The 16732-nt window shown below is 44.7% G+C and overlaps 2 protein-coding genes across 2 annotated transcripts; one reads left to right on the top strand and one right to left on the bottom strand.

Annotated features, from left to right (window-relative positions):
- Window positions 1-417: 417 nt before the first annotated feature.
- On the bottom strand, window positions 418-8099 carry MRPL12 (mitochondrial ribosomal protein L12). The gene is made up of 5 exons (XM_060253077.1): window positions 7878-8099; window positions 5457-5643; window positions 5156-5230; window positions 1917-2054; window positions 418-811 (listed from the first exon to the last, which is right to left on the bottom strand). Exons 1-5 carry the CDS (start codon window positions 7928-7930, stop codon window positions 695-697), a joined length of 570 nt encoding a protein of 189 aa, XP_060109060.1. The 5' UTR covers window positions 7931-8099; the 3' UTR covers window positions 418-694.
- A 5505-nt stretch (window positions 8100-13604) lies between these two features.
- Window positions 13605-16608, top strand: LOC132581694 (methyltransferase-like 26 B). Its single transcript, XM_060253075.1, has 6 exons — window positions 13605-13850; window positions 14683-14842; window positions 14975-15034; window positions 15899-15966; window positions 16231-16309; window positions 16471-16608. Exons 1-6 carry the CDS (start codon window positions 13657-13659, stop codon window positions 16528-16530), a joined length of 621 nt encoding a protein of 206 aa, XP_060109058.1. The 5' UTR covers window positions 13605-13656; the 3' UTR covers window positions 16531-16608.
- The last annotated feature ends 124 nt before the right edge of the window (window positions 16609-16732 follow it).

The raw sequence follows: 16732 nt of genomic DNA, 5'->3' as shown, positions 1-16732 counted from the left end.
CTATTAGAAATGGCAGCCTAAGACAGTTACTTTGAATAGAAGAAGAAGATATTGGATTTATATCCCGCCCTCCACTCCGAAGAGTCTCAGAGCGGCTCACAATCTCCTTTCCCTTCCTCCCTCGCAACAGACACCCTGTGAGGTGGGTGGGGCTGGAGAGGGCTCTCACAGCAGCTGCCCTTTCAAGGACAACCTCTGCCAGAGCTATGGCTGACCCAAGGCCATTCCAGCAGGTGCAAGTGGAGGAGTGGGGAATCAAACCCGGTTCTCCCAGATAAGAGTCCGCACACTTAACCACTACACCAAACTGGCTCTCAGAGTTGTTCTGGCATGTGCCTGTGGTGAGTTATGAACATAAACACACACAAACTGGGGAGGAGAGCATGGTGCATGAAAAAAAGCATTCTTACACATCACTTGTTCCAAGGTGTTCTCCCTCATATAGCCTTTATACTCAGTTCTTTGCAATGCTAGTACAAACAGCAAACCTTGTGGTACCAAAGGCATTCACCACAAACTGGACTATCCCAGCAGAAACCCCCCATTGCAGAGGAAACAAAGTGGGGCACAGCTTCCTGGGATCGCACAGCACTCCCCACCAGCCAGCAGGCAGTAAAATGCCAAGGGTGGGCAAGACAGATCAGAAGGCTAGCCTCTGCTCTGCTGTAGTCCTTTGACAGTGAGGCTGATGCAGTTACTCCAGAACCACAGTCCCTCCTGCTGCCTCTAGCGCAGCTTTCATCTTCTCCGCTTCATCCTTCGAGAGGTTCGCCTTGATCTCTTGAGGAAGAGATTCTACCAACTTCTTTGCCTGCCAAAAATGGAGAACAACTTAGTTGAGTAACAAAAAGGGGAAATGCTGGACTTGAGCCACTGCCTGTTCCCAGGGCTGGCCACAGGGCATCTGGTACCTGAGGCGAGGCCCCGCCCCCCTGCTGCCCACGCCCTTCCTCTCACTCCCATTAAGGGTGAGTGCCACGGCAGCGGCACCTCAGAGTACACACACCGCCCAGCTGTTGTTGCTTCTGGAAGTGACTGTGGCCAGGTAACACGTGAACTCTGGGTGCAGGTGTTGCCACCCTCACCCATTTCTCTCACTGAAGAGGCAAGGGAGGGGAGGAGCCAACCCAGCACCCCCACAAGGCCATGCCCTAAGCAACCGCCCAGGGCTGCTTAATGGACGGTCTAGCCCCGCCTGCTCCTGATGTTTGCACACATCCCTTTATCCCACGCCCAGAGACTGGCCCTCAGAACAGGCACTTCTTGAGCTGAAACGACAGCATTTATTTTGCTAACCAGAAGTTCTGTGAGCCAGTTCTGATGAACCAAATAACTACAGAAATCCCTTTTAGAGTACCACAGTTCACGAGGGCTCTTGCTATACTTATTGTTACTATTCCTAGAATACTAATTCATTTTTCCCCAGCTTTGGCAGAAGAGAACACATGCCAAACTACCCCCTCAGATTTCCTTCACAGTAAAACTTTTCAGCTCAGTTTCTCCCTCTACTTAAGAGTTTGCTGTCCCCATTTGTCAAGAGTGAGTAGTAACAACAAGGCTGGAATTCATTACTTTTCTTTTAATCCTGCCTTTTTTCCAAGGAACTCAGAATGCCATACATTGATCTCCACTACTGCACTTTATCATCACAACTCTGTGCAATACGCTGGGCTGAGAGAGTGATTGGCCACCCAGTGAACTTAATGGCAGAGTGGGGATTAAAACCTGGGTCTCACTGGTTTGTCAAGTTGCAAAGAAGCATTTGCAGGTCCACTAACTGCACCTTGAGAGCCTGGCTATTTTGGGAGCGCATTATGCTTATTTATCTTGTGTGCACCACATGCAGAAACAGTCTTGCCTCCTTCAGGCCTTTATCTGATAAGCAAGTCCTGCGGAGGTCAGAGCTATCTTCTTACCTGGACAAGGTTCAGACCCTGCATACAGTTCTTCACCTCCTTGATGAGCTTCACTTTCTCCGCAGCCTTCACATCGGTCAACTTGACAGTAAAAATGACCTTCTCTGGTTTCTTAGGGACATCTTCCTCGTCTGCTGCCTGGGGGGGGGGGGGGGCGAAATTCATTCATCATCTTTGGGTATAACCTCCCTTCCCATCCCAGAGGTTTCATAGAGTTTTGGTAGCCAAAGGAGGGGCACTTTCACTCAAGTTGGAGCCAAATAACAGCCAGACTTAGATTTTGGCCTGCCTTTCCATTACTGCCTCCCCTGTATGTGTGTGGAATTGCTGGACAATGTAATGCTGGGTAGAGAAGCTCAATCAGGGTTGTGGCTCACAAGCAACTCTTGCTCCAACCTGCTCTCTCACCAGTCTGGGCGATGAAGATCTTTGCAGAAACAAAGTGATCAAAAAACCAGACACCTATAATCTAATTCTGGATGAGATATCTCACTTTCATATACTAAGGCATAGCTGGACAGCGTAGATTGGCTTGTTTTGACCACACTGATTTCAGCTTGGTTCTAAATGCAGCATCAGTCTTGAGATAAAGCCCTGTCCTGGATCTGGGGCTATGCAAACAACCGGGATCCCTGGACTGAAAGGTTGATGTTTCTTGCGCTTTCTCAAAGGCTAGTCTAATCTAATCAGCTCTTGGAAGCTAAGCAGGGTCAGCCCTGGTCAGTATTTGGATGGGAGACCACTAAAGAATTACACAGAGGCAGGCAATGGCAAACCACCTCTGAATGCCTCTTGCCTTGAAAAACCTACGAGGTCACCATAAGTCTGTTGTGACTTGATGGCACTTTACACACACACACAACCTAGATGGACAGTACTGACTGGCTTGTTTTGATCACACTATGACCAAGGTGGGATATACTGTAGTTGTGTGGTATGGTCTAGGACCTGCCTACCTTAGGGACCGTCTGTTCCCATATGTTCCCCAGAGAGTACTGCGATCTGGCTCCCAAAATCTGCTCGTAATCCCCGGGCTAAAGGAGGCCCGGTTGAAGTCAACCAGGGACAGGGCCTTCTCAATAACAGCCCCTTGCTGGTAGAACCAGCTACCGGAAGAGGTCAGGGCCCTGCGGGATATTGGACAGTTCCGCAGGGCCTGTAAGACAGTCCCCTTCCGGTTGGCCTATAACTGACCGTCACCAAACTACCAAAATACTGAGGGAAGCTTATAGATAGCACACTGTTGGATTGATGTACTTATTTTAATGTTTTTTAATGTTTTTAATGTTTTAATTATGTAAATTGTTATTGTATTTATAATTTCAAATTTTATTGTTAGAACTTTTGTGTTGTGAGCCGCCCTGAGCCCGCTTCGGTGGGGTAGGGCAGGGTATAAATCAAATCAAATCAATAAATAAATGAATAAATAAAATAAAAATGTGTAAGGTTCCGTTAATGTTCAGGCACAAAACTGCTGGTTTGGGCTTTAAGGTGATGGGTCACAGGCAACTGCTCTCTCACCGGTGCCCTCATAAATTTGGGGACTTTGGGATAAGACTGGATGTTCTCCTGAATGTAGTTTCTGCAGGCACTTTCCGCATAATGTGGTTGCTGATCTAAGGCTATGCAAACAACTGGGATCCCTGGACTGAAAGGTTGGTGTTTCTTGCACTTCTTTGTCAAAGGCTTGCTTTCTGGACTCACTAAGGAGCTTAAGACTCTGAGGTAGTATGCGTCAAAAATTCAAGGAGCAGAAGGAGCAAGCTGACTGAACATGCCAGCCAGCCCATTAAAAAGACTATGCCACTGCAGTAAAGCAGTTTTCTTCTCCATCAGCCTTGTATCCATGCATTATATTTTGGCTTAATTATGGATGGTTCACTATGTTAAAGCACCCTGACACTGAGCCCACTGGAACCCACTACAAGAATTTGTTAATATTGACCCAAACATTTTTAAAACACATTTTAAAAGAAAAGTTTTAAGGGATTGGTGTAACTTCTAGGATTGGTTTTATCAGTAGTTTTGTTCCTTATGTATACGAATTACTCAACTGTTAGCTGTTATATGGCTGTGATCAGATGAGCACTTTGATCTGTTGTCACTGCTTCTCAATGGATTTAAAGTGCTTGTCCAGACAGCCACATCTGTCTCCTGTTCCTCAATCATAGGCCCCCCCATCCTTACCCCCGACTTTCCTGACACCTGATAAAGTCTGGTGTTTTCCAACTGAGCAAGTTGTTGAAAATATGGTTCCATAAAGTGTTTGGCATGTCTCATTTAAGTGACCATCGTCCTCCAGAGACAAAATGGCCTTTTTAATTCTGTCTGAGCAGCTGTTTTCAACCATATATCTGTTGCATTTCCCAATAACTGTTTAGAGCAGATATGTAAAATTTCTGGAACTTCTGAAGCCACAGAAAGCCCCCATGTATTTTCAGGAAAAACTGAAATATATGTTATACTTAGGCTCCGAATACTAGCTAACTGCTACTCTGACAAATGTATCTTTGCTTTCTGCCTTCTGAGAGGTAGGAAAAAATAGTAAGTTGAAAGCCGAAAATAAATTCTATAGTAAACAAAAGATAGTCTATTATACGGATATAAAATTTTTGAATATATATTTAAGTAGCATAAATGTGTTTTTTCCTCTAGCACGCCTCAAAATTTCCCAGTTTTCCACTGGAAAAACTGATAGAGTCTTTAGGCTTTTTCAAGCTATACATTATTAGTGTAAAAAACCTTGCCTTAAGAAGCATTTTGTTTAATCTAAAAGAGAAAATATTTAACAGAAGGGTGTTGGCAGTGCTGTCCAGAAGTTCCCCATTTTCCATTGGAAAAACTGAATAAAAGGCCTCACAAGAGGAAAAAACGTGTTTTTTCCACCATGATTTTTTCTGGGCCATCATGTTAGCTTGAGGGTGGAGGGAGAATCATCTGTCCCTAACACTGCCATCACTTTAGCTCCACTTCTCCCATAAAAAAACTCACTTGCTACTGTCTGTGTTAATCACTAGGAAACAATGAGCATCTTTGGCTCTGCTGCTTCCTCCTGTAGGGTCAATGAGCAGTTGTCATAGCACTGTGTTTATACAATACAGTGCTGTGGGGTATGCAGGCAAATTTCAAGCCAAATACACTTCTGGCATGTTCCTTTGGTGGATTAAATGCAAGTTACTGGCCTGAGGTAATTGCTATTCAGCCCAAGGGAATGGCAAGTTACAAGGCTGGTCCCTTACCGGAGCTGCAGGTTGCGCTGATGGCATCATCCCTGCCATTGGCATGAGTCCCATATCTTGTATCTTCAAGGTTTTCTGAAAAAGAAGGCATAGGAAATATGAACAGACCATTCTTCATGTGTTCCTTATACCCAAGAAGCCGGGAAAGCCACTGCACCCCACCCCCCACCCCCCACCTATATACCCCCCCCCCCTTCTTACAAATCAATAGTGTGAACTGTGCCCTTCCTGCCTCTGCTCTCTATGTATATTGTCTTTCCTTGGTAAGGAAGCTACTCTGCTCAGTGCGCAAATACTGTACCTTCAACAGCTCATTGAGGTCAGAGATCTCCAGCAGCGTCAAGCTAGCAATATCCTGAACTAGCTGATGAATCTTGGGTGAGTATTCTTTGGGAGCATTGTCCAGAGGAGGGTTGGCCAAGGCTCCACTTTGCCAGGAGCATGTAGTCTTCAGCATCCTTACAGCACAGGCTCGTGGTTGATGCTGCCTACACAAACGGGGAAAAATGGAGCATTACACATCCCAAGACAAAAATATTTGTGCAGCAAATACATACAAGTTCAGATGGCCATAGACTACTGCCTTAAGGGGAAACACTGAACCAGGACAGGCCTCTCACCTTTGGACAACATAAGTAACAGCAAATGTTATCGAAGGAGCAGGGGATTCAACTCCCAAGAGAGGTAAGGCTGCAGTTTTAACATCCAGTTTGACAAATTACCCACATAGAACTAGAAGGCATTTTTAGATGGCTAGAAACTATCCTAGCATGAGGCAGATAGGGATTTGCTTCACGCTAGTAGATACACACTGGGATAAACACTCAATGAAGTGTTAGGGGGTAGCCAAATGGGGGATAGAATCATATATGTTGTCCTGGTCACAAAAGGAAGTAAAGAATGAGAATGTGATGACAAAGAGAGGAGGAATGACTTCATTCATGCATTGCATTAAGTGCTTTTTTTTTTTACTGTACTCCACCTCCACCTATACATTTTAAAAATGCAAAGCAAAAGTAGACAGTTGAGATCTCTCAATGGTAGGTACAATGACCGTGTAAGCTGAACATAAGCACACACTCCTTAGGATAGTCCAGCAATATGTATTGTTTTAACTGTAGTGCTTTTATGCTGTAAGCCGCCCTGAGCCTGCTTCGGTGGGGAGGATGGGATATAAATAAAATAACATAAATTTAAGAGCAAAGAAGTACCCTGGATCAGAGCAAATTCTAGCAGAACCAGTCAGGTCCAACGGTTAGAGCAGGGGGTGTTGAACTCATTTGTTATGAGGGCCGGATCTGACATAAATGAGACCTTGTTGGGCCGGGCCATGTGTGTCATAGATTGTAATGCCAGGTAGCGGAGATGTAAACATTATAGAGGACACAGACAAACACAATTAAAGGGTTTTTTTAAAAAAAAAACCCTTAAAAATAAAACATGCTTAAAAGATTAGCACTTTTGCAATATTTTGTTTATTTTGTTTATTTAGTTCTGAATTACTGCATCAAAATCTAGCAACGTCTGCGCTGCAGCAATCTTGAGTATCCTATTCAGGTGTTGCTCAGGTGTATATCTGTAAGTTGCAAACCTACTTTTGATTTACTGACATTCATTACAGAAATCTCATGGTCAATGCTTTGAGCCGAAGACCCAGGGGAAAACATGAAATGGCTGGATATTGCAAGCTTTTGTACGTGTCGCTTCATGTGCTGGTCAGCCAATGGAGAAAACAGAGACGTTGCTGTGTAGCTCCTGTGTGATTGGGCAAGCCTGGCATAGCGAGCAGTGATGCAGAAAAAAGCGAGAGAGAAAGCAGATGCCAGTGAGTTGCTCGCAGGCCTGATAAGAGCCCTCCAGGGGCCGATTTGGCCCTTGGGCTGCACGCTTGGCACCCCTGGGTTAGAGAGACTAGGACAATAACAGTCAAATCCACACTCTCTTGTGGAAACTTGCTCAGTGATCTTGGGCCAGTTATACACTCAGACTAATCTACCCCGCAGAGCTGTTGGATCAGAATGGAGAAAGGAAGAATGTTGTAAGCCATTTTGGGTCCTCATTGTAGAAAAAAGCACGGTATAAATTAAATTTTAAAATGTGCAACACTGCCTTTTTTTTACACCACCCCCAACAAACAGAAGGGCTTAGGTAGTCCATCAGAAACTGCTCATTGGCTAACCAGTAGACTACATTCACTCCTCTGCTAATTCCTGAAACAGCATTTGTGAGGCATGACCAGGAAGTTTCCAACGGAAAGGTCACTTTAGCCATGAAATTAGTAGGTGGCGCTAACCATGCACCTACCTTTCCACAACTACCTCCCACTTTGAAATATAAGAGCTAGCCATACATACAAATTTTTCGAATACTAAAACAATACGCAGAGGTGCTTTTTTACTAAAAGCAAATCAGAAGGCCACGCGTGCCTCAGAAAAGGCAAGCATCGCCTCGAGCATCTCAGCGACAATTCCTCAGCCCGCAGGGATTTCCCGAAGTCAAGCACAGTACGCTGTCCTGGAGCTTGGCCAAACCACTGCTCTTCCATAGGATGCTACCGCCCAAACCACCGCGGAGATGGGCGCTCCTGCGATAACACTGCACGGGTTGTGGGGATTTCGCTCGGCCTATGGCTCACGAGAGGATCCCCAACCAGGGTGACCTCTAGCCCTCCTTTGGGTCTTTGCGCCCCGCAACGTCCCCCCTTCCCTCCCGCTCCTCATACCGCAGGAGAAGGCGGATTGCAATCCCTAGCCGCCCCGTGGGCAACATGGCCATGGCGGGAGCTGCAAGAGGCGGCACGAAGGAGACACCGGCGGCCTCCAGTCTCTCTCAAGCATGCGAGCCGCCGCGGGCGCCAAGAGAGCGCTCTAGCCGTAGCATCTCGGTGGTTTCTCGAAGCCGTCCAATCACCGCCGATAACCGTCGCGGCGCCGGTCTTGACGGACGTGACGTCTCGAGCCTTGGAACTTTGCGGCGGTGGGTTTGACCGAGGGCTGAATCCATAGATTTAAATTTCCAAGTCCTAGACCGACATGGCCATTGTTTGGATGTGATTATTTTTTTTTTCTAGGTTGCTTTTGGTGCTGTACTTTTGCATACTTCCGGGGTTGAGAGTGGCAATTGTTTATGCGGGAGGGGAGGAATGCAGTACTTAAATATAGAATTGATTGTCTTTTGTTCCCTCAGTAGCCAGAAACAATGGCAGAAGTCTGCGCTCTCTGCTCTTATTTCTCAGCAAAATATGTGGCTTTTATTCGATTTAAAAATACACACATATAGGGTTGCCAAGTCCAAATCAAGAAATATCTGGGGACTTTGGGGGTGGAGCCAGGAGACATTGGGGCGGAGCCAGGAACAAGGGTGTAACAAGCATAATTGAACTCCAAGGGAGTTCTGGCCATCACATTTAAAGGGACAGCACACCTTTTTAAATGCCTTCCTTCCATAGGAAATAATGGATAGGGGCACCTTCTTTTGGGGCTCATAGAATTGGACCCCCTGGTCCAATCCTTTTGAAACTTGGAAGGTATTTTGGGGAGAGGTACTAGATGCTATACTGAAAATTTGGCACCTCTACCTCAAAAAACAGCCCCCCTCCAGAGCCCCCGATGCCCATGGATCAATTCCCCATCATTCTCTATGGGAATCGTTCATGGAGGTGCATGATGGCTGTGGGGGAGGGGGCTTCCCCCACCAGCCAGCTGGCTGGGGGAGGGGGGAAGTCTGTAAAACCAGGGGATCCCCCGCTGGGACCTGGGGATTGGGAAGCCTAGACACATAAGCTCTGTTACCATCCCTATACTGCGGGGGTCTTGTGTATGGGTGGCGGGGCTGAAAGTGGCATACAACCTAACTGCAGTCTGGAATTATTCCCAAAGCACCGAAGGGGAGAGTGGCTTGATGCGGAGTTAGTCTATGACAACCCTACAAAGCAGTACTGTATTATAGAATATTATAGCTTAATTATAATTTATAAGCATCTGATACTTCGAAGCTGTCCTTCTGTACGACAGTCAAAACTGTGCTTTGACAATGGAAGTTGCGTTTCTGATCGTTTCCTACTGGTAGCTGTTTTGCCTTTTCGAAAGTACGCAGGATGCCAGATTAGTTAAACCTTCGTTCCCATCGCCGCCTCAGTTTTCGCTCCAAACCCAAAGGTAGCGCTGCGCTGAATGTAGACGCCTCGTGCTCCGCTGTCTCATGTAGATGCACGGCATTTCAGAAAGCGTGAAATTTAAGATTCTAAATCAAATGGCAAACTGGATGATGCTCTAGAGAGCAATCTTAACCATTCTAACATACAGGAGGACACATTATGAGCAATACGAAAAAAAAAATGTGCAGTAGGAAATCATTTTTTGTTCAGTTGGCAATATGAGCTTTAAAAAGGAACAAGATTATAAAACAGGTGGAGAGAACAAAGATAAAGAAATAGAAAATTCAGTCATAACTTTACTTAACTTCTTAATGGTACATAATTGGGATCAACTATTACGTACCATAATAATGGTACATAATTGGGATCAACTACTTGACTCTAGTCAAAAGTAATTTATACATGCTAGAGTTACATAGCAATACAAATGCAGCAAAGAAACCCCCCTCATTATGCCATGTCAAAATTTCCTTTCTTTCATGATGAATTGGATTATCACCTCCTGGGACTTGGTGAGATGAGCAATGTTGCGTGCCATCCTCTTAGAAAATTCCTTTAAACCACACCAGCCCTTTTGCTTCATATCTTTCATTTTGTGCTCTTGTCTACTTATCCATAGAAGCTTTGATACCCTTGGATCCCATTTACTCAGTGACAGCATATTATGATAGAAATAGAGGTATTAATTTACTGACTCAACAAAGACTGTTACTGTTTATGGACATCACTGTGACACTTGTACTGATGAGTCAGTCAATATAAGCACTTACGAAACTCAGCTGCAAGAAAACTGATCAAATGCGACGTCTTGTGAGCTTCATCAGTGAGCTTCATATTCCGAATGAGACCACACCATCATTTGTACAGGGACATTACGATACTGGCTGATTTGTTTTCAGTTCCCTTCCTAATAATTCCCAGCATGGCGTTGGCCTTTTTTATTGCAATCGCACACTGTCTCGACATTTTCAGTGAGTTATCAACCATGACCCCAAGATCTCTCTCTTGGTCAGTCTCTGCCAGTTCATACCCCATCAACTTGTATTTATAGTTAAGATTTTTGGCCTGATGTGCATTACTTTGCACTTGGCCAGGTTGAACCTTATTTGCCATGTTGATGCCAACTCACCCAGCCTCGACAGATCCCTTTGGAGTGCCTCACAATCCCCTCTGGTTCTCACCACCAGTGTTCCCTCTAAGCTGAGTTAGCATGACCTAGCTCACAGATTTTTGGTCTCCGGCTCACACATTTTTGTCTTTGCTCAGGAAAAATAGCCCTAGAGAAAATTAATTTATGCAGTAGCACACAACTTTAATGCCAGCAGCTTACAAAGAAGAATTTTTACTCACAAGACTCCATGGCTTAGATGGAACACTGCTCACCACCCTGAACAATTTAGTGTCATCCGCAAACTTAGCCACTTCATTCCTTACTCCCAACTCCAAATTATTAATGAACAAGTTAAAAAGCATCAGACCCAGTATGGACCCCACTGCTTACCATCCTCCACTGAGAAAATTGCCCATTTATGCTCACTCTCTGTTTCCTAGTAATTAGCCAGTTTTTTTTAATTAGCCAGCGCTCACAGGATTGCAGATTTTATGCTAGCACTGTCTTCTTGTGCAATGGGGGGGATTTTAGAATAAACTCTGGTCTACTCAGAACTATTCAGTTGGGTTCATTCCCAGCCAGTTCCCCTGGCTCTATGGTTTAATCGCTGGCACTAACCAAATAACTAAATAACTTGTTGCCTGAGCAGCTGGCACTGGGGTTCGCAACAAGAGAAATAATGTTAGTAATGGGAAATAGACAAGGGTTGGGTTGATAGGATGGTTGTGTTTTGTGAGAAGAAAGTACATGAATCTTACAGAGTGGAGAAAATCTGCATGTATTCTTGAAACATACTGAGCTCTTCATGGGTTGTCTGCTGGGTTATGTACCTGCATGTGAATTCCACAAGAGTAGTACTTGTCTGTAGCAGCAATATAAAACAGTTGTCTGGTGGTGCCTTAAAGACTTACATTTATCCTAGTGTAAACATCTGATGAAGTGAGCCCTGAGCCATGGAAGCTTTTGCTGAAACAAAATACTCCTGCTTTATTTAGTTTTATGTTGAAATCCTGCTCAGCAGAGTTCCCTAGTCGTGAAACCATCCAGGCATAAGAGGAAAATGCATCAACTTGTAAGATTTTTTAATGTCCTCGGGAGCTGCAATCCTATGACCATTTATTTGGGAACAAATCTCTTGGGATTCAGTGGGGCTAATTTTTGAGTCAAATAGCTTTTAAAACATTCACAGGATTGGACTGCATCTGAAATGAAGACGCTGTAAGTGTGGTGTAGGTGGTTTTGTTGCCCTGAAAACAGTGCTTCAAAGTACACTGAATGTGCATGGAAATTATTTGTTACACCTCAGAAGGCTGCAATCACACAAATAATTCAATCCACTTTCAGTGCACTTTCCAGCTGGGTTTTACTGTGTGAACTGGCAAAATCCAGTTGGAAAGTGCATTCTTTAGTGTGTGTGATCGCAGCCTTACTGTTGCCACCTAGCAAACTCTCAGGAAATGAAACCACATTAAATTTTTCTGAAAGGATTTTTTGTCCATGTTCAAGGTTAGTGGTGACCTTTATGATTATTGATGTTTGATGTGTTTAGTAGGGTTGCCAAGTCCAATTCAAGAAATACCTGGGGACTTTGGGGGTGGAGCAAGGAGACTTTGGGGGTGGAGCCAGAAGATCAAGGCTGTGACAAGCATAACTGAGCTCCAAAGGGAGTTCTGGCCATCACATTTAAAGGGACCGCACACCTTTTCAATTCCTTCCTTCCATAGGAAATAATGAGGGAAAGGGACACCTTCTTTTGGGGCTCATAGAATTGGACCCCCTGGTCCAAGCTTTTTTAAACTTGGGGAGTGTTTTGGGGAGAGGTACTAGATGCTATACTGAAAATTTGGTCCCTCTACCCCAAAAAACAGCCCCTCCAGAGCCCCAGATACCCACGGATCAATTCATGATTTTATATGGGAATAAATCTCCATAGGGAATAACAGAGTTCCCAGCAGACATTTCCCTCCCCCCCCCCCCCGTTCTCTGACAACCCTGAAGCGGAGGGGAGGGTGTCCAAACTGGGGGATCCCCTGCCCCCACCTGGGGATTGGCAACCCTAGTGTTTAGCACTGTGAGCAAGCTAGCATCTGTACAGAGCACATAAGTGATGCCCTTTTTAGCTACAGTCTAATCCGGCCCGATGACAGAAATAGCTTTCTAGTGCTCTGTTTATAGGCTGATCTGATCTGCCTTCTCCTTAACAAAGGATTTCTTCCACTAGGTCCACAACCAGAAGCTTGGATCACCTTGTGCTTGGTCTGCATTAGCTGCTAATAAGAAATAAATGGGGAGGGAGATGCAGTTTAAACACCACACAGGAACCCAACAAAGCTTCTGTGGAATGTTGAATATCTGAGATTAGCCCCACTTTACCAGAGACCTTAGTGAGCACCTGCAGACTTCATCAACGATACGATAATATGCCAGACTTTGTTGTGCCGTGTGGTACACCAACATGGCACAGCCATAAAGCAAGTAATTACATTAACCTGATCTTTTAGTCCTAGCATACATTCTTCTGATTGAATTATTAAGGTCAAGTATCAATTCTAAAATGCATACAATGGCACCACTAATACATAACATTCTTTAGGTTTAATTTGGATACATTTAAAATGTTGCCATTTTCAATTTTCCCTGTTAATTGGCACGGCTCATTGATTCCAACTGTAACAAGTCAGAAAGTGCTCAAATGTTTAATGCGATAGTTCGCGACAAAAGAAAATGGGATTTTTTTTTAACCTACTAATTTCCTTCACTTGTTCTTCAATAGACAGTGGAGACATACACTATACCATACCAGTCCCAACATTAAATAATTACAGAATTATGAATTTGCAGAGTCTTTTCATTTTAGGGAAATCCCAGCCAAGATTCCAAAGACATCAGAAAATTGAATTTTAAAAAGTTGAGGTGGCATTTAAAGGCCAACAACAACTTTTATTGTGGTATGAGTTTTTGTATATGACCCTATTACATCAGAAGTAGGAAGACGACAGTCAGCTGATCAGAATATAGTAGGATGCTCTCGTGAGAATAAATGTGGTTAGCAGGAAGGGTCTGAATTGCGGATACAGCACATGCCTTCTCCAGACCAGAGTATCTCAGCATAATCTCCTTTGCTTTAATAAATCTAGCTTAGTCCATTTGTGCAGGGCTGGAGGACATCCGAAAGTAGACGGCAGCCCAGGCAGAATAGGAGGCGGCCCATCTCCTGCAGCAGCTGTTGCCAAGATGCTGGTTTCTCCTGTGGCAGAGAGGAACAAAGAACCTATCCTGGAGGTTCTGGCTGACTATGTAGATGAAACAAGTTCAGCTTTTGGGCTGGAACTAGGATCTGGGACTGGTCAGCACATAGTGCACTTTGCCAAGGCTTTACCCAGCGTGACCTGGCAACCTTCCGAAATCAGTCCAGCTTCTCAACAGAGGTACATTGTGGGGCTTGGTGCTGCCAAGAGGGATGGACTCTTTTCACCCTTTTCCTTATTGCCATGAGATAGAATTGTGTTAAATACAAAATCTTCACTTTCTTTATTACCTAGTTCTGTCTCAGAGCTCGCTGGTGAGTAGCAACTGAGAGGGGTGGCTCTTTTGGGTCTCAGTTTGTAGCAGAGCAGAAAGAAAAAAATTAAGAACTGTGTAAAATACTGGTGTTCTGACTTGGAAAAACAGCTAGGTCATTCTGTTCTGTGATGACTAGAGTCCAACTTGGCATATCTTTTGGGCAAGCAAAAGGAAGTGGTATGTTGTTGAAGGGGGTGCCTGTTGCTATATGTCCAGAGGAATGAGCCCTCCTTGTAGCATAACACAGAGGGCAATTCAGGGAGATGCACTTTGGGCTTCCATACCTAGTATCGCTAAGACTATTTAGTCCGGTTCTGCATACTGTTAAAACATGGGTGTTGTGGGTCAGACTAGAATACAAACCATTAGCAGCAGTTTGTGATATAGGAACAAAGGGAGATTGACTATATTGCATTCAGTGTGAAATAAGGACCGATGGTCGGTTTTAATTTGGGGGCAAGCCATAAGGATTTTTTCAGACAGCCAACCAATGTAAGTACCAACTTATGTTTCTAGTCCCAACTCCTGTCAATGTAGGACAAGGAAGTTAAAAAAAAGACAAAAACCCACTATCGGAGGGATTCTTGCTATCCTATTATATTGTCTTACGGTATCTGAAGCCTTTTTGGGAGACTGGGAAAAACCATTTGGTAGCAGCATGCTAGAGAAATGTATGACTTTCGCATTTGTCTACAGCATCCGTGCTTACATCCATGCCACCAAAGTGACCAATGTCCGAGAACCGCTGACAATAGATGTGTTACAGCCGTGGAATGAGTGGGCTGGCCTGGGGAAGGGCTGCTGTGACTTTGTTGTGATCATCAATCTACTACACGTGACTGAACAAGGCCTGGAGGTGCGACGGGGAAGTGGGAAACAATGGTGGGAACTGACCCTCTCGACAGGGTTACTAATTGGGACGCTGTGGATTGCCTAGAATCAGAGGAACAGGGCAGAGCTTTTTCTGACTCCGTGTTTTATGTTATAGGGGATGTTTAAAGGTATAGGACAACTACTGAAACCTGGAGGCATTTGCCTGGCCTATGGGGTGAGTATAGAAAACCTTTCTTATAAAAACATCCGTTACCAACAGTTACAATAGAATCCGTCGCTCTGAACCATGTATTTATTTCCAGTGATCCTTCTACACCGTTTATTTATATATCAAGAAGTATATAATCTGCATGCGTTGTTAAAGGAGGGGGGGAGCATGTAGCAATAACAAACTAAACCAGTAAAACACCTCAGGGACTTAATATCCAGAATTTTCTGTGCCTATAAAGATCTAAAAAACTGACATCACTTCAAGCTTTCTTGCTCAAAAACAAGGGAGGCCATTTCTATTCCACTGTCAAGGAAACAGTATGATTCAGCACTATTCCAAGAGACTAGAATTGGTGGTCTATATCTGTATACAAAAAGGTACTTCCCAGTGGCGATGGGTCTGTCCAGTTTAATTCGATCATTGTAGAGCCCCACGTTGCATTTAATGCCATTGCAGGGGGAGGGGCTTGTAGTCATATGTGTAAGTCATGGCAACTTCTGGCAACCCTTACTGGGGCATGGAGGATGTTCAGAGAAGTGGCTTGATACAGCCTTCCTCTGCCTTCTGCTCCTGGTATTCCAAGGAGGTCTCCCCTTCAAGCACTTGCCAGGGTTGGCCCTGCTTAGCTTCTGAGATCTGGGTTGCCCGGGCTATCCAGGTCAGGTTGTACCCCAGAGGCACCGGAGCATGGAGTAAGGCAGAAAAGTTGAATTCCACTTGCAAATGTCAAGAAATTTAACCATTTTCAAAAGCTGTTAGTTAGCCCTCATCTTGACGTGCCTTCATACTACACCACTGGCCTAAGAACACCGCAGGTCACTCCTGTCTGTAGCAGCCGACGTAATTCTGATTGTTTCCACTCCACAGCCTTTTGCCACCAATGGGATCATCCTACCAGAATGCAACGTGCAGCTAGACAAAATGCTTCAAGCCAGGTAAATTAGAGCTGAAGGACTGGATCTTACCTCTTTAGAACCACCAAACCCCTAGCGAGACCAGCCAGGAGGGGAGCGCAAAGACTACGTGCAATGTTTCGTTGTTTAGAAGCCAAACATTCGACTCGTAACATAACAGCAGAGGTGATAGAAAATGAGAATTTATTCAACCATCAGGTCTGGTTTTCCCTCTCCTTAGGAATAAGGCCTAAGGACTGGATTCAAGGAAGGAAGCTCTGCTCACTGTACTTTTTTCAATGGCAGGAACCCTGAGTGGGGGCTGAGAGATGTGGAGGAACTTCGTCAGATGGCCAACACCAATGCATTATGGCTTGAACGGATGGTAAGAGGCAGAAGCCAGCCCAGACTGTCACAGAAACGATGCGCTACAACGGCAAAGAACCCCATGCCTTGTACTTGATGGTCTCTGTGATGCTTTTCCCCCCTGTCTTGCTTGCACTAATCCCCTCTTCTACAGCTGAACAGGTTATTTTTCTTCTTCAGGAGGAGATGCCTGAATATACCAAATGCCTGATCTTTCGCCGGAGGCAGTTATCTGGCTAGATATTGGATAGCAGGAGCAGAAGAAAATATAACAATATTTACAGGAAGAATATAAAAAATTAAACACACACACAAAAAGGATGTTCCTGCTGTTTATTCACAGATGGGGTTCTGTTAATGGTTTGGGGGGAACTGCTCCCCCAGCCCAAACTTGCCGAAGGGCTCCTTCTTTCATATCCCATGCGAAGTGCCACAGTCACAC

The sequence above is a fragment of the Heteronotia binoei genome, chromosome 13 (assembly GCF_032191835.1).
Source record: "Heteronotia binoei isolate CCM8104 ecotype False Entrance Well chromosome 13, APGP_CSIRO_Hbin_v1, whole genome shotgun sequence".
NCBI lineage: Eukaryota > Metazoa > Chordata > Lepidosauria > Squamata > Gekkonidae > Heteronotia > Heteronotia binoei.
Note: the sequence above shows the minus strand (reverse complement) of the source record. Positions and strands in the feature narration are given on the sequence as shown.

Bases quoted from the DNA above. Each gene is read 5' to 3' on its own strand.
- MRPL12 (XM_060253077.1), bottom strand. From the start codon at position 7,930: ATGGCCATGTTGCCCACGGGGCGGCTAGGGATTGCAATCCGCCTTCTC. The intron at 5,231-5,456 runs GTACAGTATTTG...CTTCTTTTTCAG, and splicing joins ACCTCAATGAGCTGTTGAAG to AAAACCTTGAAGATACAAGA. The intron at 2,055-5,155 runs GTAAGGGACCAG...CCCCCCCCCCAG, and splicing joins CAGCGCAACCTGCAGCTCCG to GCAGCAGACGAGGAAGATGT.
- LOC132581694 (XM_060253075.1), top strand. From the start codon at position 13,657: ATGCTGGTTTCTCCTGTGGCAGAGAGGAACAAAGAACCTATCCTGGAG. The intron at 14,843-14,974 runs GTGCGACGGGGA...TTTATGTTATAG, and splicing joins TGACTGAACAAGGCCTGGAG to GGGATGTTTAAAGGTATAGG. The intron at 16,310-16,470 runs GTAAGAGGCAGA...TTTCTTCTTCAG, and splicing joins CATTATGGCTTGAACGGATG to GAGGAGATGCCTGAATATAC.